At 28.2% G+C, this 23,977-nt stretch overlaps 1 protein-coding gene across 2 annotated transcripts in view; it reads right to left on the reverse strand.

Moving 5' to 3' along the window:
* LOC135955132 (myb-like protein AA) overlaps window positions 1-23,977 on the reverse strand; it is a 151,216-nt gene that overhangs the window by 27,618 nt on the left and 99,621 nt on the right. Inside the window, exon 2 of one of the 2 annotated variants that reach the window (XM_065505449.1) lies at window positions 12,090-12,112. The exons of the other annotated variant lie outside the window; for it this stretch is intronic. Coding sequence (XP_065361521.1) covers window positions 12,109-12,112 — 4 coding nt within the window. The 3' untranslated portion in view covers window positions 12,090-12,108. Of the gene's footprint in view, window positions 1-12,089; window positions 12,113-23,977 lie in introns of those variants that run through there. 2 annotated transcript variants of the gene reach the window in all.

Genomic DNA, 23,977 nt, shown 5'->3' on the forward strand with positions numbered 1-23,977 from the left:
AGAAAAATTATCGATAATTTTCATTTTCTTTAGAAAAATTATCGATAATTTTCATTGTTTATAGACAATTTATCAAAAACTTAAATTATCTATAAATAATTTATTAATAACTTCTATTTGCTTTAGAAAATTTATCAACAACTTTATTTTCTATTGAAAATGTATCGATATATTTAATATTTCAAAGAAAATGATTAATAACTTTAATTTTCTTAAGAAAAGTTATCGATAAATTAGATTTTCTTTGGAAAATTTATCAACAACTTTATTTTTTATACAAAATTTATCGATATATTTAATTTGTCAAAAAAAATTTATCAATTGCTTTAGTTTTTTTAAAAAAAAATTATCGATAAATTTTTTTCTAGGAGACAGTTTATCCATAAATTTAATTTATTACTGAAAATGTATCCAAAATTTTAATTTTTTATTGAAAATTTATTGATAAATTTAATTTTTTTTCTTTAAAAAAAATATCGTTACTTTTAGAAAATTGATCGATATATTTAATTTTTCAAATAAAATTTATCAATTACTTAAATTTTCTAGAAAAAAATTGTCGATAACTTTTGTTTCTAGGGACAATTTATCCATAAATTTAATTTTTTAAAGAAAATGTATTGATAATTTAAAGTTTCTATTGAAAATTTATCGATAAATTAAATTTTTGGTAGAAATTTTTTTTCTTTAGAAAATATATCTATACTTTTAGAAAATTTCTCGATATATTTAATTTTTCAAAGAAATTTTATCAATTACTTCAATTTTCTAGAAAAAATTTATCGAGAGCTTCTGTTTCTAGGGACAATTTATTCATAAATTTAATTTTTTTCTGAAAATGTATCGATAATTTTAATTTTCTATTGAAAATTTATCGACAACTTAAATATTTGATAGAAATTTGATCGATACATTTCATTTTCTTTAGAAAATATATCGATACTGTTAGAAAATGTATCAATTTTTAGTATTCTAGAAAAAAATTATCGATAAGTTTTTTTTCTAGTTAAAATTTATCCATGAATTTAATTTTTTACTGAAAATTTATCGATAAATTTAATTTTTTTTTGAAAATCTATCGATAACTTTAATTTTTGGTAAAAAATTTGATCGATAACATTAATTTTTTAAAAACAAAAATTTTTAAATAAAAGTTATCGATAAATCTTCTTTACAAAAGTAAAGTTGTAAATGAGAAATTTTATCGATTACTTTAAAATTCTGAGTGAAAAAGAGTTCGTTTTTTAAATCTTTTGTTTTATATGAATTTTAGCTGATGTACTTGTAGAACTGTTTTTTTTTAGTTAATAATAATGGAAAATCTGGATTTATCTTTAATTATTTCTAAATTATTTGTAAGTTTTTTTTTTTTGAAATGTAAAGGAAACGATGCAGAAATTATTTGAAGTTACAAAAAGAAATTAAAAACAAACATGTGCTGCTGCATCTGCTTTCTTTTTGTTGTTATTGTTAGTAACTGCATTAAGCTTAAATAAAAATTACTTAGTTTTGTTATTAATATTATTTGTATGTTATTCTAAGACATACAGCATTTATAGATCAGGGTATATAGTAAGTGCATTATCCTCTTAAACCAAAAAAGGGAACCTGCTGTGAGTTTAGATTATTATTTTTATATTTTCTTTATCTATTTAAGCTGCTGCTGCTTTCCATGCAATTGTTGTTAATGTTTGATTCATTCTTTTTATTTTTTTTGCTTTTGTTATAATAGTTATAACTGCAAATATGTATTCACATCGTCATTGCAAACTACAATACTTTTAGTTAAGAGAGAGAGATGGAGCAAAAAAAAAAACAACATCTTTTGGTCATTGGACAACAATAACATGTTAAATCTTTTACTACTGTCTTGGCTTATAATCGTACGTACGTATGTTTGTATGTTTGGTCTCTATGGAAAGTAAGTTAGTATTTAAGGCAAAAAAGGCATACGAGTACAATGGAAATTGGTGCATGTTTTTTTGTTGTTGATTGTTTTTTCTATTTATTTTTTTTTTTTTGGTTTTCATTCATTCTTTCATTTATTTAAAAGAAGCTAGTAAGGTATTAGTTGTGTGGCTTTTATATAAGTAAAAGCATGACCATGGCTAAACTTTTTTAAGTTAAGATCTTTTTCGTACAAACAAAAAAAAAAAAACGATGATGCTGGCTAGTGATTGTGATGATTTTACTTTATTGGGTGTGTTCAATTATATGCTTTAATAATAACGGTAATCACAGCAAAAAAAGTCTTGAAAAAAAATCAAATCTTTTTTTAAGGAATCGTTTAAAAGCAAAATGAAGTTACATTTAAAAGCACAACTAGTAGCCCATGAAGGCCTAGCACGAGTATGTTACATTTACTTATTTAAATATTTAGGCTTTTTAGTTACAATTAAATGAAATGGACTGAAAGGAAAACATATTTTCTAAATGGAAAAAAAACATTTCAAACCCATTACTTAGAACTTGTTAGGCCTGTATAAAGGTTTTAGACCAGCTTGGTTTAAGTTAACCAATAGAGACAAATCCGCTTTAACATTAAACTTTTGCGAAATTCAATTAATATTTAATTATCTTATCAACAAATAATTGTATTTTTAACATTTCCGTTAACCATATAGTCTTAATCGTCCAGACTGCTGGGAAAACAAAACATTCACCTCAAAATTCCTATTTTCCTATTTGAAATTTATAATTTATGTAAAAGCAAATAAATTCTCATAAACAATAAATATTATTTAAGTTATAAAACTTAAAGAAAAACGTGCTCTAACTGAAATACATCAATAAACATAAAAAATCTATAACGATAAATAACATTTAAGCTTGTGATACAAAGTAGAATAAAAAAATAAAACAACGAACCCAGAAATATACTTACTATTAGAAAATAGAATATTAGTTAGAAAAACAGTTACGAATAACTATGAAGTGTTAAATTGTTAATAAACTAAAGCAATTGCTAGGAAAGCCAAGGCAAACTATTAAGTTCAAACGTGATAAAATAGTTTGCAATAATGCGAGAAATAACTAAAGAAATGAAAATAGTTCTACACATATTTATAGAAAAACCTTTCTAATAATGTTAGCTTAGTACTTAAGCAGCAATAAATATATTTATGAACATAAAGAAAAAGTAATTCATTGAAGAAATTTAAACGCAATAAGGCACGTACTTTAAGATAAAACTTTATTTAATGAAATTTATATGTTTTTTTAAAAAAAAAACTTGTAATTGAAAAATTCTTTAGTTTTTTTTTATTTAAAAATTAGAAAATTCTCTTGATTTTTTAGTTTAGTGATTTTTGCATATATTTTCTTTCTTTTTTTAAAGAACACACCTCCATTTGTCAGTTGCTGCAGAATTTCTAAAATTTAATTCTAGCTATTTTTTTTTTCTATTTTGGCCAAAAAGTATTTTTGCTTAAATTAAACTTTTCAACTTTTCTAGCGGAAATCATAGATATCACAAAAATTACTCATACGCCCATTTGATCAGTTAAAAACAACCACAACAACAACAAAATCTAGGCATTAGTATGAAAATGTAAAAACACTTAGAGAATAAATATTTTCTGACGGCAAAAATAAGACTCCTCAAATGATATTTATTTAATGACGGAAAAATAAAACTCTTCAACTGAGTTTTTTTTTGCTGACGGCAAAAATAAGACTCCTCAAATGACATTTATTTTCTGACGGAAAAAATAAAACTCTTCAAATGAGTTTTTTTTTCTGACGGAAAAAATAAAACTCCTCAAATGAGTGAATGACATTTATTTTCTAACGGAAAAAATAAAACTCTACAAATGAGTTTTATTTTCTGACGAAAAAAATTAAACTCTTCAAATGAGTTTTATTTTCTGACGGAAAAAATAAAACTCTTCAACTGAGTTTTTTTTGCTGACGGGAAAAGTAAAACTCCTCAAATGACATTTATTTTCTGACGGAAAAAATAAAACTCTTCAAATGAGTTTTATTTTCTGACGGAAAAAATAAAACTCCTCAAATGAGTGAATGACATTTATTTTCTGACGGAAAAAATAAAACTCTTCAAATGAGTTTTATTTTCTGTCGGTAAAAATAAAACTCCTCAAATGACATTTATTTTCTGACGGACAAAATAAAACTCTTCAAATGAGTTTTATTTTCTGACGGCAAAAATAAAACTCCTCAAATGACATTTATTTTCTGACGGAAAAAATAAAACTCTTCAAATGAGTTTTATTTTCTGACGGTAAAAATAAAACTCCTCAAATGAGTTTTTTTTTATGAAGCCTATTTAAAACTCTGTTTTTAAGAGTTTTATCCGAACTTTTATTTTTACTTTGAAAAATAACCACCGATATCACCATCGATTCTGAAAGAGCTCGTCAATATGAATCGGTTGGTATATAACAATATATGTCTCCGTTGACTCTAACATAACCGTTATTTATGGTCCCTGATTCAGACTTATGTTTCCTATGAAAAAATAAAATGGAACTTTGTGGAATCTTTTCGCAATTCCTCACACATTTATTGAACCCGAAAACACTCAATGATATCATGTCTATACATATTTTTTGCGAGTAATTCACTCTCAGCTAATTTTTGTTGTTTAATCAAAGTTTTAAACCATATAAATTATTATTATACTAGAGGAACTGCAGATCACTGTAAATCTCATAGATCCTTGGTTATTAAGGATTTATTATTGGTGTTTTAAGATATCATACATTGCTATTGTTAGATAGAGGGACACGAGTATTGTCTTTATTCAGAAAGTGGGAAAGATTTAAGTTCCCCCGACAATTGAATTATCGCTCCGGATCGATCAGAGTCTGACTCGGCCAATGATTGAAAGTTCAGCTGTAGCTGTATCAACTAGAAGTTTTTTCCCCAGACAAGTAATTTCGATGACAGCACATGATTTGTTTTTAGAATTGTTTATAGAAAATGTATCGATAAATGGAATTTTTCTAGAAAAATTGTCGGTAACTTAAATTTTCTATAGAAAATGGATCAATATTTTGAATTTTTTTTTTTTAAATTTAATGATAGAAAATTTTTTGATATCTTGAATTTTTTAATTACAATTTTTTGATAACTTCGAATGTTCTATAGACAATTTACCGATAATTTGATGTTTCTATAGAAAATATATCGATATTTGAAATTTTCAATTGAAAATTGATGGAAAACTTATTTTTTTATAGAAAATTCATCGATAACATGATTTTTTTACAGAAAATTTATTGATAATTGGATTTTTTTATAGAAAATTTATTGATAACTGGAATTTTCTATAAAAATTTATGGATAATTTGAATTTTCTAATTCTACTTACTATAACTTCGATAACTTCTATTTTAAAATAAATTATTTGTTTAATAATTTATCGATAATTTTTATTTTTAATAAAAATAATATTGTTTTAAAATTCGATATTTTTCTTAAGAAAATTAAGCAAAACATGTAATTTCTTTAAAAAATTTGTCGATAACTTTTATTTTCTATAGAAAATTCATCAATAACCAGAATGTTTTAAAGAAAATGTATCGATAACTTAAATTTTCCTTAAAAAAATTTATGAATTTATGAATTTTTTAACGAAAATTTTGTGTTATTATAAATAATATTATACATTTTAATAGAATATTTAAATATATAGGTGGCGCAAAAGTAATCCTCCTATCAGAAAATGCTATAAATTTTGCGATTGGCCCCTAATGTCAGTTCTGTTTTGACATTTGTGTAGTCAATACATACAAAATACACGTTAATAAACAATGTTTTGCTACACTGCTTCAGAACGAGGAATATTGCTGACTATTTATTTGACCAATAGGAGGATTACTTTTGCGCCACCTTGTATTTATTCTATAAAAATTGTATGCTTATTTTGTGTATCAATCATTTTGATAACTTGAATTTTTCATTTTAATATTTTTGGAATTTTCCATATATTGTAATATAATTTACCGTTATATTTAGTACTTCGCTACAATTTTTTTTTTCGCAGTGTTTTAAATACTAGAAAAAACATAAATCCTTTTCAAATCTAAACATAACATTTAAACCATTCAAATAACAACCACAACAACCAACTAAAAGACATGATTAAAGGGGGAGTTCAGAATGCCCAACTGCCTGTTACGAGTTCATAAAATGCAAATAAACGAAGATAAACGAAGAAATGCCATAGACAAATAAATATTACATAGAAATAGAAGAAAATATAATAAATATTTAGCTTATTTATGAAAGGCGTGTATAGTTTTGTATTAATGCCACTATTACCAAAAAAAAAAACAACCAAATATAAATACACATCTACCTAGGCAATTCTTTTTTGCATATCAAACACTTGTTTTTAAACAAAAAAAATAGCCGAAAAAACAAATCTGAAAATCTTTATAAAACTGTTTGGAGTTTTTTCGTTTTTCAGTTTTATTTGTTGGCAACATACGAGTATGCTTTTTTTATATATATTTATATCTATATGAACAGTATGTTGCCAACAGTCAAGACCTTATACTTGTTGCTTGAACTTGATTGCAGTTTTGTGTCGAAACTACCTCTTTTATAGTAAAAAAAAGAAATATATAAAAATTAAAAAAAAAACATACACCTGAGAAATATTTTTGTTTTCCTATACATATAATTTTTTATTCACAATGCTCGATTTTTGTTGCTGTGTTTCTTTTTGTTTTTTGACGCGTGTGTTGGATAAATTCTTTTTTATGTGTGTGGGCTGTATTTTTTTCTACTTCTTCTCCAGCTATGAAGTAAATACTTTAACTGTTGTGAGAGTTGAAGGAACAATTGCAATGTTGGGTTTTTATTGTTAGATGGATGGCATTCTTCTGAGGTATGGAGGTAGGAATTAAAAAAAACAACAAAAAAATGTGGCAGCTAGCAGTAGTTAATATAAAAACAAAGATTTTTGGGGTTTTCTTCAATTGAAAGCTTATGGAAAATATTCAATGTGTATTAACTATGTGAGAACTAGAACAAATAAGAATTAATTCATTAGTTTAATATATAATTGAGAGTACACACAAATTAGACATTAAAAAATTTAATCAAAATTTATGGGGATCATAAATTGCAAGAGTTGGTTTTAAAATTCCAAATATCACTTCTCAACTACGCCGCCTATGTCTGCTCCCACAAACTACTCATACCCCCAAAAACAGCTACAGCTAGTGTGTGAATTCAATGTTGCAACTTCTTACAGGCCAATTTTTTCTCTTGCACCAATTAGTTCCGTTAAATCTTTCTATTGATCTCTATGTACTAAAGTTATGTGTAAGAATTTCATGTAAAATGTTTTCCTTTTAAAATCTCTATAACAAACTTAACTGTCTTTGCTGGAATTTCTCTACTTTAATTCAATTAATCTGCACATGTTTCACGAATATTTTTCTTGAATTTTTCCTGCTACAAACTTACAAATATACTACGATTATATAACCATGGTGACGCATGCGCTCTGTTTTCTATTCCCAAACTAAATAATACTCACTTGCTATTAGTTTGTAACATAAATTGCTTATTTTAGCATTTCATTGCAATGGTTTTTGCTTTGGTTTATAGCTGCGTATGTTGTATGTGTAAGAATAGAGTTGGGGAAATTGGCTATGGAATTTGTAGGTTTTGTAAGAAAAACAAAGTACTTTTTTGGTGGTAATGGTACCAAGAATATGGTAGTTTAACTTAAATGTCAGCAGATTGTTAATACTACTGACAAATCGTATCAATTCCATGCCACAACATTTCAGTAATGTTGACTAACTGCTGGCTTCAGACACAATGATATGTTCCTCAATTACATGTGGGTTCTTCACATCATGATAAATATGTATTTCAGCACTTGATTGTACTCGAATTGTGAACGCGATACAGTAAGGGAATATCGAAAATAAAAACGTGTAAATCAATCAGTATTTTCTTAACGGATAGTCTGATTTTAATTAAACTTCCCATAGCTATAGAAGAGGTATATTACACAGAGAAAACAGATTCGTGATAGCAACCGAATTTGTTGCCAATCGAATGATTCGGTTGCACACACAGAATTTTTCAGTTCTAACAACAGAAAGTCAGTTGATAAAGAATAATTTCAGTTGAGGCAACCAAACTTTAATTAACCCTTTCAAAATATTGTAGCCACAACTGTAAAATTCGGTCACTAAGACAGAATTATTCGATTGGCAACAAATTCGGTTGCTATCACGAATCTGTTTTCTCTGTGTAGAGTTCAAGTTTTCAATTTAGATTTTATGGAATTAAAGGGGGCAGAGTCACAAGGCCCCAAAGTGGGAATCTTGGGGTATAAGACAAATTTAAAATGATCCCTATTTTCTGTTTTCTATCCGAACTGAAAGTGGCATTCAATCTGTAATTTAATTGAAAATTTTTATATAACTGCGAAGTTTTATTAAAAAAGAATAATAAACAAAACTTTTATTGCATTATAAAAATTTTAATTTAACAAAAAAATCAGTTAACATTTTGCTGCCTTATTTTTGCAAAAAGTCTTCTATAAATTTTGTAATTATTAAAAATGTCATACAGTTTTGAAAAGAAGACATAATTTCCTACACTTTGGTATATAATTTGTATATCTTATCTTTATTTCACAACGTGGAGCAGAGCCTTCAAACATAAAACAATTTTTGAGGTAAATTTCATAAATAAACTAATTTTTCTCTAATTGTATTTCTAAATTTATAAAAACAAAAACCTGTTTTGTATGCCCCAATATGTTTTAAATTATTTAGCAAAGGGAATTTTCCTTTCCACTTTTGGTATGGTTTTTAAAGCCAAAAAGCTAAAAACTCTTATATCTGAGAATTTTGAAAAGTTTTTTTTGGAATTGTGGGATTTTCAATAACTAATCTAAAACGTTTTTTCCAGTATATTATCTAAAGCTAAAAATTCTACCTTAAATACGTGTAAAATTTCATTTAAAACATTCATAAATAAATATTTTATGGCTTAATACATTTTTTAAACAAAACCACAACTGAAAACATATTTCCCTTGTTTTTGTTTTTGTTAAAAGTTAAATTTTGTAATTATTAAAATATGTATATAATTTTGAAAAGAAGACACGATTTCCTACATTTTGATATATAATATGTCTACCTTTTCTGTTCCACAAGACAAATTAATAAACTCAAAATCAGTAACATACGGGAAATTAGCTTTGGTCACTGCACATTTTTAGTCACTGCTTTACCGACTACTGCATTATCAAACATGCAAGAAAAGAACTAGGTGGAGGATTTATACAAGGTGGTGGCAGTGGCAGTGGCGAATTCATCAAATTCGAGTTTGAGTAGCTTCAAACTTCATATATAAACAAGTAAGAAAGTATGGTCGGTCAAGCCCGACCATATAATACCCTACACTAAGTAAAAGAGCAAAAAAAAATTTTCTTTTAAAATTTCAATAATTTATATTTTTGAGTGATTTTCGGAAGTGGGGTTATGTGGGGGCTATGACCAATTATGGACCGATCACCGTGAAATTATGTCGTGTGATTTATGTCTATATTAAAGTTAACTATGTTGAATTTTGTGTGTATACCAACATTTTTAAGCGATTTATGCACGTTAAAGTGATTTTCGGAAGCGAGTCTATATGGGAGCTATGACTAATTATGGACCGATCGTAACAAAATTTGGTGACATGAATTTTGTGTATATAAAACTTATTTGGAGCGGAATTTGTGGAGATACATATATAAATTAAACATTTATGACAGATAAAGTCCAATTTCGGGAGGACATTTGTATGGGGGCTAGGTGAAATAGTGGACCGATTTCAGACAGTTTCAATAGGCTTGGTCCTTGAGCCGAAAAAATAATATGTACCAAATTTGATCGAAATATCTTCAAAATTGCGACCTGTACTCTGCGCACAAGGTTTACATGGACAGCCAGCCAGCCGACGGACGGACATCGCTTAATCGACTCAGAAAGTGATTCGGTATACTTTAAGGTGGGTGTTAGACTAATATTTTTGGGCGTTACAAACATCTGCACAAACGCATAATACCCTCTCCACTATGGTGGTGTAGGGTATAAAAATTAATGAATTTTTTCGAATTTGCCTAAGTTCGCCATTGTCGTCACCTTGTATAAATTCGCTTTGGCTAGCGGTATGAAAATAAAACAAGTAAGAGAACTATATTCGGTTGTGCAAAATCTTATATAACCTTCACCAAATTGTACTTTAAAATAAAAATTTTAAATATTTTAGGTAAATAAAATAATTTTTTTTCAAAATTGTTTTTTTAATTTTTTAATATTGTTACGAAATTGTACTTGAATTCAAATATGACGATTTTAAGGGCTGATTAAAAAGTAGCAAGTGTGTTGGTATTTCTGCGAATTGGAAAACGTGGATAGAAAAAGAACATTGAGTGACTATTTAATTCTGTTGTTGTACATTTTAAATAAATAATGGGTTGTTACAATTTTCAAACTACTAAACGGCTTTTATTTGCAATCAAAAGTAGCCGGTTTATTTAAAGGAAATAAACCAAACGTTTTGAAAAGGTTAAAACGTAACAATATTTATTAGTGAAACCAAATTTAAGACAAAAAAAAATTTTTTCTTAAAAAAATTCGGGTTAAAAAATATTTTTTCCGATTTTGACCCATTGTAGGTCCAACTTACTATGACCTTATATAAGTCGTTGGAAAGGACTTTTGTCTATATTAATGACTTAATAATCCAGATATAGATAAAAAATAGGCTAAAAATCGAGGTTGTCCTGGGTTTTTCCTCATATCTCAGCCATTTGGGGCCGATTTTCTTGATTTTAAATAGCAACCGAATCGGGGCTATAGTTATTTGGGGGCTACGAAAAGATGATTTCAACATACAGACGGACATGGCTATATCGACTGCGCTATATATAACGATCCAGAATATATATACTTTGTGGGGTCACAATTGAAAAATGCAGAAATTTCAATCGGAATGACAAACTTATATGTATATACCCTTGGTGAAGGGTATAAAAATTGCTATAAAGAGAAATATTATTATTGGCGTATACTTGTTATAATTGATAAATATTACTCATACGCATGCTGGGAGAAAAACATTAATTAAACAGGAATTATTTTCATTTATAAATAATTAAATAATATTATTTTCGGCGAATCTGTGAACCAAATGGGAATCTAAATTTTTACACCAAATAACTCAATAATGTATTAAGGTACTTTTCTCAACATAACAGAGTAAAATACAATAAAATAGTACCTAGAATTAAAAAACCTAATCTCAATAAATTCAGTTATTTCAATGTAACTACAGCAAGTGTGTAACTACGAATGTATGTATGTCTGTTTTGTATGTATAATTGTGTTGATTTTCCACAAAATAACATAAACTTACACTTCTAATGTGTTTAACAAACTTGTAAATTTTCCTTTAAATTTATAACAATTGTTAAACATACACACAAGCACACATACACATAGAAAAGCATGAAATGCATGTATGCAGAAAAAAAAATTCTAGAAAAAAAAAATTGAAACGAATATAATAAAAATGAATAGAATCTAAATCTAAAGCGTACTCATATCTCAAACACTTACAGACATGTGTGTTATGCCTACAGTTAGTACTAAAGCAGCAGCAGCAGCGACAACCACAATATGAAGACTTCTTCTTAGTCAGAAGATGCAAAAAGTTAAAAAGAAATGTTACGAGTGAAAAAAGCTAAAAGAAAAAAAAAATACTTTTCCAAGTGTATATATATGAAAGAAGCAGAAAAGAAACAGTTAAACTTTGACTGGAAAATTCACATGCTGTAAACTAATGTGAAATAAGTATTTGTGTGCACTACTCACTACGCTGCTGCAACAAGTACACACTCTTGAAAATCGGCACTAGTTTTTTTATTATTTTGATTTTGTTAAAGGGGAAGTATAGCCTAAAGAAAGTGATTTTGATAAGCAACGGATTACACTTTGCTTTAAGTTTTGTTATTTGTTTCAGCATAATTTATGTTGTTCAACAACTTATAATTGTAAAGCATATTTTTAGGCATAAATACCTTAAAATGTAGTTAAATTAAGAGCCTGATGATGACACTTACCTAGAAAGAGAAAAACAATATTAAATTAGTAAATCTTTAATATTAATAACAACTTTTTAAATATACTATTTTATATTAACTTAAAAATGGCTTAACTTATGTAAAACAATTTAATGAAAATGATATTCGGCTTTTCGGCCTAACTATAGTACACTTTAAGATAAAGATTAAATAAATTTTTCGAGAAAAACTTGTACATGACTTAGTAATCGAGATATAGGTTAAAAATAGTTTAAAACAATTAAGAGAGATATATTTGGCTGTGCCGAATCTTATATACCCTTCACCAAATTATACTTTAAAATACATTTTTTTAAATATGTATTTTTAAATAAACAAAATTAAAAAAAAAATTTAATTTATTAGTAAAATGATTTTATTGGAAAAATTTTATTTTATTTTATTTTTTTTTTTTTTTGAAATTTATTAATATTTTACGACAAAAAAAGTTTTTTGGTTAAAAAAAAATCCCGATTTTTACCCATTGTAGATACGACTTACTATAGCCTTATATACGCCATTTCAAAGGTCTTTGAAATATTTATTATTAGATATCCATATTGACTATATTAATGACATAGCTTAAAAATCGAGGTTGTCCTGGTTTTTTCCTTATATCTCATCCATTTGTGAGCCGATTTTCCCGATTTTAAATAGCAAATCGGATCAATAGCGCATTTATTGATGTATAAATCTTGTATGTAAGTTATTCAGGGGCTACGGAATACATTTTGGTGAAGAAACCTCGGGTTTAAACATATTTTTCAGAAATTGACCCTTTGTCGATCCGAGTTTCATATTGTATATGACTTAGTAATCGAGATATAAAAATTCCGAAATTGTCCCATTGACGGCACAAATTTCTAAGGCGTTGGAATGTTTTTTGGAATACCTTTCAATTAATATCCATATTTTCTACGTACATAACTTAGAATAAACAAGTAAGAATGCTATATTCGGCTGTGCCGAATCTTATATACCCTTCAGCAAATTATACTTTAAAATAATTTTTTTTAAATATTTTTAGGTAAACCAAACTTAATTTTTTTTTAAAAACATTTTTCGAAATTTTTTTTTTAGCAAAAAGAATTTATGTCCAAAAAAATTTTATGATGAAAAAAAAAATCAGGTTAAAAAATATTTTTTCCGATTTTGACCCATTGTAGGTCCGACTTACTATGGCCTTATATAAGCCATTGCAAAGGTCTTTGAAATATCTATCATTACATGTCCATATTATCTTTATTAAATACATAGTAATCCAGATATAGATTAAAAATAGGTAACAAATCGACGGTGTCCTGGCTTTTTCCTCATATCTCAACCATTTGTGGGCTGATTTTCTCGATTTTAAATAGCAACCAAACCGGGTCTATAGCGGATTTATTGATGTATGAATCTTTTATGTAAGTTATTCAGGGGCTACGGAACAAATTATGGTGAAGAAAAATCGGGTTTAAAAATTTTCGAAATTGACCCGTTGTCGGTCCGAATTTCATATAGTCTATGTTCCTTAGAATTAAATATTTGAAACGTTGAAACTGTACCCGCTGAATAATTTCGCAATGACCTAAAATATTACATTTTTTAGCTTGTTCTAAGAAGGGCAACGGAATGTTATATATTTTTGGGCCGATTTTGATGAAACTTAAGAAAAATATAATATGAAGTCTAGTATTTACAATAACAGCACAAAAATGGAAATTAACCCTTAACTGGAACTTTTAAAACCACGAAAAACACACGAAATCTCTTGTCAATAAGTCTTAACCCCAACCGATTTACCTAATATATTTCTTCAGCGTGATTTTTTTACCAATGTTCACCAAACTGGGATATGGGCAATTCCACGAGAATCGCTACCACGACTGAAAACACAAAAACCCTTGAAACTTTTTTCAAGATGGATCATATTACAACATTTTAAAGACAAAAATAATAGTTTAAACTGATTATATTTATTATACCCTACACCACCATAGTGGGGAGGGTATAATGCGTTTGTGCAGATGTTTGTAACGCCCAAAAATATTAGTCTAACACCCACCTTAAAGTATACCGATCGACTTAGAATCACTTTCTGAGTCGATTAAACGATGTCCGTCCGTCCGTCTGGTCGGCTGGCTGGCTGGCTGTCCATGTAAACCTTGTGTGCAGAGTACAGGTCGCAATTTTGAAGATATTTCGATCAAATCTGGTACATATTACTTTTTCTGCCAAGGACCAAGCCTATTAAAACTGGCTGAAATCGGTCCATTATTTAACCTAGCCCCCATACAAATGTCCCCTCGAAATTGGACTTTAAATGTTTAATTTATCTATGTATCTACACAAATTCCGCTCCAAATAAGTTTTATATACACAAAATTCATGTCACCAAATTTTGTTACGATCGGTCCATAATTAGTAGGGTATTCAATTAATCGGGTTTCTGATTTAATCGGTTAATCGAGCAAATAATTAATCGGGGTTTACATTTATTCGGTTAATAATCGGTTAATTTAAAAATATTCGATTAACCGAATAATTTCTATTTTAATTTTAAATTGAAAATACAACCACGAATTTTGTGTACAAAAACATAAAAAACAAACAAAACATAACAATTCAACCAAAAATAATAGCAAATATGGTATTTAAATTCCTTTTTGTATACACCTGTGAGTTTTTTTTTTAGGATTTTAGTGAGATCTTCTGAAATGATCTTTTAAACAAAATATAATTTCAATGTTTTCCTTTTAAACGATTTTTTTTCTTTAGAATTAATAAAACTTGACTTTGAAAAAACTCCCTCGCTGATTGTAGATGTTGGAGAAATCGAAAGCATGATAAAGAATATCCAATATCTCAGTTCTTTTTTTTTAGTTTTATCTATGAATATAAAATCCTTCGTTATCCTTTTTGGATTGTTTTAGATTTTGAATACTTTTAATATTTTCGTTAAGTTCTGATAAATGACTCCTTTCAAAAAAAAGTTTCGTCTATACATGTAAATACAAACAAAGTTTCAAATACATATAAATACAGTTGTTATACTCACTGTTTCTTTGATGTTCGAAAAATATGTAATTTTAATTTCACATTTGTATTGGAATTAAAACGGAAAAATAAAAACAAAAAAATATGTTGAAGTGCAAAAAAAAGGAATTTCGGATAATCGGTTAATCGACACAAATTAATCGGTTTATTTGTTATTTGAAAATCGGCGATTTTAAATTATTCGAACAGTTAACCGTCCAAAATTAATCGGTTAACCGATTAACGGTTAATCGATTGAATACCCTAATAATTAGTCATAGCTCCTATATAGACCCGCTTCCGAAAATCACTTTAACGTGCATAAATCGCTTAAAAATGTTGGTATACACACAAAATTCAACATACTTAACTTTAATATAGACATAAATCACACGACCTAATTTTATGGTGATCGGTCCATAATTGGTCATAGCCCCCATATAAGGCCCACTTCCGAAAATCACTCAAAAATATAAATTATTGAAATTTTAAAAGAAAAATGTTTTTGCTCTTTTATTTAGTGTAGGGTATTATATTGTCGAGCTTGACCGACAATACTTTCCTACTTGTTTTTTAATGTTTTAGGTAGGGTTTAGGCTAAAATTGCGGCGAAAACTAGGCTCCCAATTAGCTTGTAGTATGAAATGAATCTGACTCTCTCTTTGCTACTGTCAAATTGTTTATTGAAACTGAATGTATATTTTCTATTAATATTTTGTTTTATTATAAGAGAAAAATCTGTCACGTACGGTATGTCACGTACGATGTTAAATTTTATTTATTATAAAATCATCCAAAGATTGTTTTTATTTAAATATGTCGGATTGTAAAGGAAAAATATTTCGTTTAGTGTAAGAAATTAAAAAAAAACATAACGCCACTCACGATTCGAATATTTTCGCATATTGCTACATGTACCTCATAATTAGTTCCGTTTTATGTCACGTACGATATACCCTTATTTCGCTCAATATTTTGGACAACAATATTTCGAAAGATCTTTTTATTATTTTAAAGTATAGTACCCTCTGAATGGAACATAAAGACCAAACTATTTTTCAGATACTCTTATTTTTGCAAAATCTATTCCACTCTATAGACGTACAAATGTCACGTACGATGATATGGAATTGCCCATATGAGACTGGCAAAACTCCAGCTTTCGTTTATTAAGAGCCACCCTAATGGGCACTATCAGCTGTCAAATCTTGGAAGTCCCTATTAGAAGAGACTGTTGGTGTCTATATCATCCAATTCAGGAAAAAAGAAGTTGGCAATCATCGCGCTATTGACGGTGATGGCCTGGTCAACTTCGTTCTTAAAGAAATATGCAGCGATGACGCCGCCAGACCAAAATCCACAGCAAACAGTCACTTTTTCTGGATGCATTGAACGCTCTTGGATCTCATATGGATTGGTATTTTGGCAAAACATACTGAATAATTGAATTAAAAATTCGACGGATGTAGCTTCAATGGGAAGTCCCTATTATTTTTTGAAAATTCAATCAAGTGCCTTTTTAAATTACTCTCTTTAGCATACTTCTCTAGATTGGTGCAACAATTGTGGCAGATTTTTTATTCTTTTTTTGTTGTTGTTGTTGGTTTGTGTAATTGTGGCGGGAAAATATGCGAGAAATCATCATCATCAGAATTAGAATGTGTTTGGAGTGTTTAAGTTTTGTGCTTCATTTGTTGTTATTGTTGTTGTTGTTGTCATAGATGTTATGGTGCATTCTGTATGTTTTGGAAACATGTGGATGGCATGTTAGCAAAGTGAGACGACGACGGGTAAGCAGGCGGACAGAATCAGACATGGCATAGTCAGAGTCAGAGTCATACATACTAGAGTAGACTTTACTAACTTCAATGGTTTTTGTTGTTTTTTTTTTGTAGCAAGTAGCATACATTAGCCATTTCACTAAGATATGGGATGCTTAAAAGATGCAAGCAAGTTAGAAAAAAAAAACTTTTTTTCTTGAAGAAGAAAAAAAAAAGAAAAAAAGCGGAGGTTGCGGAAGCAACCGTGAGTGTCAGTCACTATCACACTTTTTTCTCACTTCATGGTTGGTGTTGCTGTTGTTGTATTTTATTCATTGTGTGTTGTTGTTGCTGCTGCTGTTGTTAGTTTGTTGCTGTTAAAAGAAATTGTAATTACAGACTTTTGAATTGAGATTAACATGCAACTTTAAAACTTCTTCATACTGTTTGACTATGAGCCTGCCTATAAACTTATGTTTTATTTTTTTTTTATTTTTTTCATTTTCAGATTCTTCTTTGAGACTTTGAGACTTAGTTTTAGTGTTAGAATAGAAAATAGAAAAAAAAACTACGAAGAAGAACTTAAATGTTTAGGAGTACATAAACTTTTGGTAAGCAATTTCAACGTAGGCATCGTCTTCATCACCATGTTGATCATCATCATCAACATCACTGGAGCATTGAGGAAAATTTAAGAAAAAAAAAGAAGAAAATCTCAAGCTGAAAGATGTGCCAGCAGCAGTAGTTGCAAACCATGAAGTTTTGTGCAGCAGTTTTGTTATTTTCTTACAGAAGCGTTATGATGCGACCAAAAAGAGTTTTTTTTATTTTATTTTCAGTTTATCGCGTAACAGAAACATTTATTTGCTCACCCTATAATGGAGGCATAAAGTGTTTAGGATTTTGAAAAAAAGTTTAAAATGTTAGACTAATAAGTTTTCAGCTCAATAAGGGTCTCTATTTGGAATAAGAAAGCTCGGTTTCGAAACTTGTTGAGCTCAAAGTTAAACAACGCTATTTATTGCAGATCAACATTTACAAAAAATTTATTTTAAGTGGAACTGGGAAAAAAATTCTTAAAATCTTATGAAACTTGTTTTTTGAGACATTAGAAGTCTTGGAAATAGAACTTAATTTGGATATTTCTTATGTCAAATTCCTCTAGATCTTAAGAACTATTGGCCTCGTTCCTATTTACTCGTTATTCCAACTAATTTAACCCTTGATAACTCACAACGTCCCTAAAATATCGATCATTCTCTTCTCAACTTAAGCATTTCTCTAAGTAGGGCACTAAACGTATTGATCTTGTCTAACCCAAAAAGAACTTCTTTCAGACTATTTTGTTGTTTGTTCTGGTAATTTTCAATGTACTTTAACCAGGCTTATAAATGCAATTGTTGTTAGATTTTGTTGCTGTATTTTAGTTTTTTTTTGGCTGGCTAAAACAATGTGTTGTGTGCTGTTTAAATGAAATTTATTTACTGAACAGGTCAAATATTTGATTATCTTTTTGTTGAAGATGAAGCAGAAGGAAAACCAAAACTGTATTGGGAAAACTAAACATTGTGTTTAGGTGTAAAATACCATTATTGTATGAGTATTACTAAATAAGTGGAAAAAGGAAATTGATGAAATTATTTTATGGGAAAATATGTTGGTTTTTCTAAAAGTATAAAGAGAAAAAAAGGTTGAAAAACAAACAACTAATGTAAGTGTTAAAATCTTGTATTTGATGTTATACAGTGGGTTGTTTAAGTTTGAAATTATGACATGATAGATGAGTAATAAAGTTTTATTAACAATTTTGGATTAAGAAAATTTATAAACAAAAATAATAAAAATATCAAGAATATTGCTATTGAAAATTAGATAAATCGGTCTATAAATGACTGATGTATGAAAGAAATTCCAGAATTTACTTTTATTTAAAGTCCATTTGACATTACGAATTTAATATCCCATCAAAGTGGCCGAAGGATCAACATTTGGTCGATCTTATTTATAGATAAAAACAACTTGGGAAGATCTTTGTGTCTAATATTAAAATATGTAATAAATATAGAATTTTATTATCACAAAAATTGTAAAATTGGAGAACTCATGAATATATTTGTATTATAAAGACTACACATGTCAACAGCAAAAAAAGGATTGACTAACCACTAGATAGATGTTTCTCCACATAATTTATGATAACTCAAAAAGGCTTAGTCCGATATTAATGAAATAAACTTAGAAATGTTAAAATTTACATAACCTTTAATCTGTTTATATATTACGTTTTAATCGGCTCAGAAGTTTCGGAGTTATAATAACAAATTGAAGCAAAAAATATATTTTTTAAGTGAAAATAGCAAATTTTTGTGTTTTAAAAAAATAATGAGAAATCGAAAACGGCAGAAATTGTTTAAGTATATTACTTTGTCGCAAAGCTATATGCGGCTTAAGAACAAAATGAGATATCGAACATAAAAATTCATAGATTCTTTTCGAATTTATTCACAATCAAGTGAATTCGCTCATTTTCATAAAATTTTACTCTTTTGTTTTATATACATAAAATTAAGTAGTTAATGTTCTTCTTTCGATCAATTGAATGTTAAAAACATTTTTCCCATGCTATATACAAATTTTTACGTATATATTGCGTTTTAATCGGCTCAGTAGTTTAGGAGTTATAATAAAAAATTGAAGAAATAAATATATTTTTTATGTAAAAATATCCAATTTTTTTGTTTTAAAAAAATCATGAAAAATCGAAAACGTCAGAAATGGTTTAGATTTATCACTTTATCGTAAAGCCAAATATAATTGGAACAAAATGAGATATCGGTCATAAAAATCGATTGATTGTTTACGAATTTATTCACAATTAAGTGAATTCGCACATTTTTTTTTTTTAAATTTTACTTTTTTTGTTTGATATACATAAAATTCAGTAGCTAATGTTGTTATTTCGATTGTTTCAATTTTGAAAATATTTTCCCCATGCTATGTATAAATTTTCATATATATACTGCGTTTTAATCGGCTCAGTAGTTTCAGAGTTATAATAACAAATTCAATCAAAAAATATATTTTTTACATGAAAATGGCAATTTTTTTTTTATTTTAAAAAAATCATGAAAAATCGAAAACGTCAGAAATTGTTTAGATTTATCACTTTATCGCAAAGCCATATATAATAGGAACAAAATGAGATATCGGTCATAAAAATCGATTGATTGTTTACGAATTTATTCACAATTAAGTGAATTCGCACATTTATTTTTTAAAAATTTTACTTTTTTTGTTTGATATACATAAAATTGAGTAGTTAATGTTGTTATTTAGATTGATTGAATTTTGAAAACATTTTCCCCATGCTATGTAAAAATTTTCATATATATACTGCGTTTTAATCGAGTTCAGAGTTACAATAACAAATTCAAGCAAAAAATATATTTTTTACATGAAAATTGCAATTTTTTTTTATAAAAAAATCATGAAAAATCGAAAACGTCAGAAATTGTTTAGATCTATTACTTTATCGCAAAGCCAAATATAATAGGAACAAAATGAGATATCGATCATAAAAATCGATGGATTGTTTTCGAATTTATTCACAATTAAGTGAATTCGCTCATTTTCACAAAATTTTACTTTTTTTTAGTTTGATATACATAAAATTGAGTAGTTAATGTTGTTATTACGATTGATTGAATTTTGAAAACATTTTTCCCATGTTAGGTATAAATTTTCACATATACATTGCGTTTCAATCGGCTCAGTAGTTTCGGAGTTATAATAACAAATTCAAGCAAAAAATATATTTTCTACATGAGATGGCATTTTTTTTTATTTTAAAAAAAAATGAAAAATCGAAAACGTCAGAAATTGTTTAGATTTATCACTTTATCGAAAAGCCAAATATAATTGGAACAAAATGAGATATCGGTCATAAAAATCGATGGATTGTTTTCGAATTTATTCACAATTAAGCGAATTGGCTTATTTTCAGAAAATTGTATGTGCGTTTTGTTTTTGTTAAAATTTATGTTGTCAAACTCATAAAAAATTTGATAACATACGAATTGATGCTGAGAGAACTTGAAAGACGGTTTTGTATGTCTGAAATGACGCTTCAGCGCTATAAAAGAAAATAATTTTTGCACTTGCGATGAAAAATGGATCCATTACAATAACCCGAAACGTAATCGACACTAAAGCCAAATATACATGGCGCTAAGGTAATTCTGTGAATTTGATGGGGCCAATCTATTATGGGCTGTTCAAATCTGACCAGACCTTCGTTTGAAGCGAGCACTGATCGAAAACCGTCCAGAATATGCGGCCAGATATGAAACCGTAATATTCCATATATAACAAAGCTTGACAACATGTTTCAATAACTTGGCTGAAATGGTTGGGAAGTTTTTCCTCACCCGCTTTATAGTCCACACCGTGCCCCGTCCGACTACTATTTGTCTCGTTCGATTCAGAACGCTCTCTCGGTGATACGTTTCACTTTGGGACAGAGTCTCCGAAATTGGCTTGATTCGATCTTGGCCTCAAAAGATGAGCAGTTCTTTTGGCTCAGAATCCATATGTTGTCAGAAAGATGGATCAATACTTTGAATAAATTTATATTGTGCAAATGTATCAAAATAAAACCCTAGTAGTAATATTAAGGCGTTTTGTATTTTGAAACTATACTCGTTGGGATGTCTTTCAAAATGTATAAACAGCTTTGCAAGTTCCTTATTTCCTAGGAAATAAAGAGTAATATCGGATTTTCGGTTAAAAAAAAATAAAAATTCATTCAGCCTAACCACAAAAGCCTTAAAGTCGATTTTAAGTCCGTAAAGTTGATTATTTTAAATTTCGTACCATAAAACAAATTTCAAATACAAATAATTTTTAATTTTAGGAAATTTCTTTTTATATTTAAAATTTTAAAAAGCTAAAAAAAAGTTGTCGAATAATTTTTTTGGGGTAATTATGACCCAATAAACTCCGAACAGCCATCAGAAACTAATTTGCAAATTAAGTTTAGGAACCAGGTGCAAAAAGGTGAAGAGTGCCTCAGGGCATTGTTGCCGGTTAAGGTGTATAAAACAATAATTATGATACGATTTTATTGAATAACTAATCAAAAGGAACCAATAAAAAATATTTCGAATAGATGGGGGAACTAAAAGTAAGTACAACTTTGATTTAAAAAAAAATCCACGTGCTAAAATTATGACATCACTCACAAAGCAGCTGACAGAACAAAAAATAAAAGTCAGAATGCATTTCGACCTTCGAGGGAAATGTTAAAAAATCTTTAATTAAAGTCACAGTTAAATTAAAAAAAACAAAAATTTAATTACTTTTTGAGATAATAGGTGTTTTGTAATGCATGCCTTGAGGCACTCTTGCGGGTTAGAGGGTTAACAAAAATTAACTTTAATATTTCTTTTATAGTTAGGCTAATTATTTTCAAAATTTTCAAATTTAAAATCTATTATTTGTGTGCTCCTTCAAACATTTTTCATTATTTATTGTTAAACTAACAGGAAAAGTTTGTAATGTAATCGGTCATTAACTGTGAACAAATTTTGTATTGATTAAATCCAGGACTTTAAGAATATATTAATATCTTTGATTTTGAATGAACTACAAAAAAATTTACATCTGTAATATGTCTTACTTTGAGACCCCATTGCGCTGGTTCTGAGGGATTTGTTGGGCCTTTTTCAAAACTTAACCTCGAATTGCATCAGATTTATTTTCAAAACCTTTGACTACAAATAACCCAAAATTCAAATTGTGATCATCGTAACGAGGGAATATACCTAAGAAATATCTCATGCATAAATTGAATTATTTAAGCATGGCATCATGTTGAGATATTGGTAACAGTCACTGTGTGACCAGCCTCATTTGTCTCCTACCCAAAGCATTCACCTTACAGTGCGATGTCGTTGATGCCTACAGCTTTAAATGATTTTTCTCGAAATATCAGCATTCACTTCTTGATATTCAATAATCAATTCAACGAACTTTCTTTGCTGGTCATTTGGCTTTAGTTGTAGGGTCAATTGAACTTTGTAAGTATGAAGACGATGATCCTCAGAGAATATGCACTGGAGAGAGCTTCTTGAAACACTCTCAGGCTATGATATTTAATTTTTCAATAACTCTTCTCACATATGACGAAGTTAAATCAATATTCCGAACATATTATGTTCTTCAAAACATTCAACAAAGAAAACTACCTGCTCTCTCGTGTAACGCTCAATTTTTCCTAACCCTAAAACAGCTGTCAAACAGTTTCGAGTTTTTGTGGTCAAAGCTTTACTGTCTGAATCTGTATATATTGAGTATCTCAAGTCCTTTGTTTAAGTTACTTAATGTTATATGAAAGTTTTGTCAAACAAATTATCTTAGTGGGTGGTCATTTCATTTACCTTAAGTCCTTAACCAAGTACTTGGTTTCTCTCAAATTTTACTTACTCTCCTGGACAATTGCATCATTGCACAACATGTATGTATTAGTTATTTAATGAATTTTCTTTTTATTCATACTGTATTCCCACCATTTTACACACAAACATATCTGAACATCGAAACCAAAGATGTTTATAACTTTTAAGCATTTCCTGGACATTCACCACATTACAGTTTCTTCCATATTTTTTTTTCATTCGTTGGTTGGTTGGTTCATACGTTCGTTCATTGCAATTAACAGTTACAAGCAAAAACAAAAAAATAAAAAGAAAAAATTACCATGCAACAAACAATCTAACGTATGAAGGAAAAAAATAAAAGATATTTTCTGTGTGTAAAACATTGTAGTAAACCATAATTTATTGTATGCATACATAATACTTAACTACATATTTACTTATAGGAAACTAATGTTTAAGAAACAACAATAAAATACTATGTATTTGAATGAAAATGCAAGAAAAAGGAAAAATCAAAGGCAAATTTTCTATTTACAGATTTTGTCGTTTTTTTTTTTTTGTTTTGTTTTGTTTATCAGTTTTAGTCAAGTCGTTTTACTAATTAGAAAAAAAAGCCTACAGAGAATTTTTTTTTTTTGTTGGCAAAAAGC

This window comes from Calliphora vicina, chromosome 1 (assembly GCF_958450345.1).
Source record: "Calliphora vicina chromosome 1, idCalVici1.1, whole genome shotgun sequence".
Taxonomy (NCBI): domain Eukaryota; kingdom Metazoa; phylum Arthropoda; class Insecta; order Diptera; family Calliphoridae; genus Calliphora; species Calliphora vicina.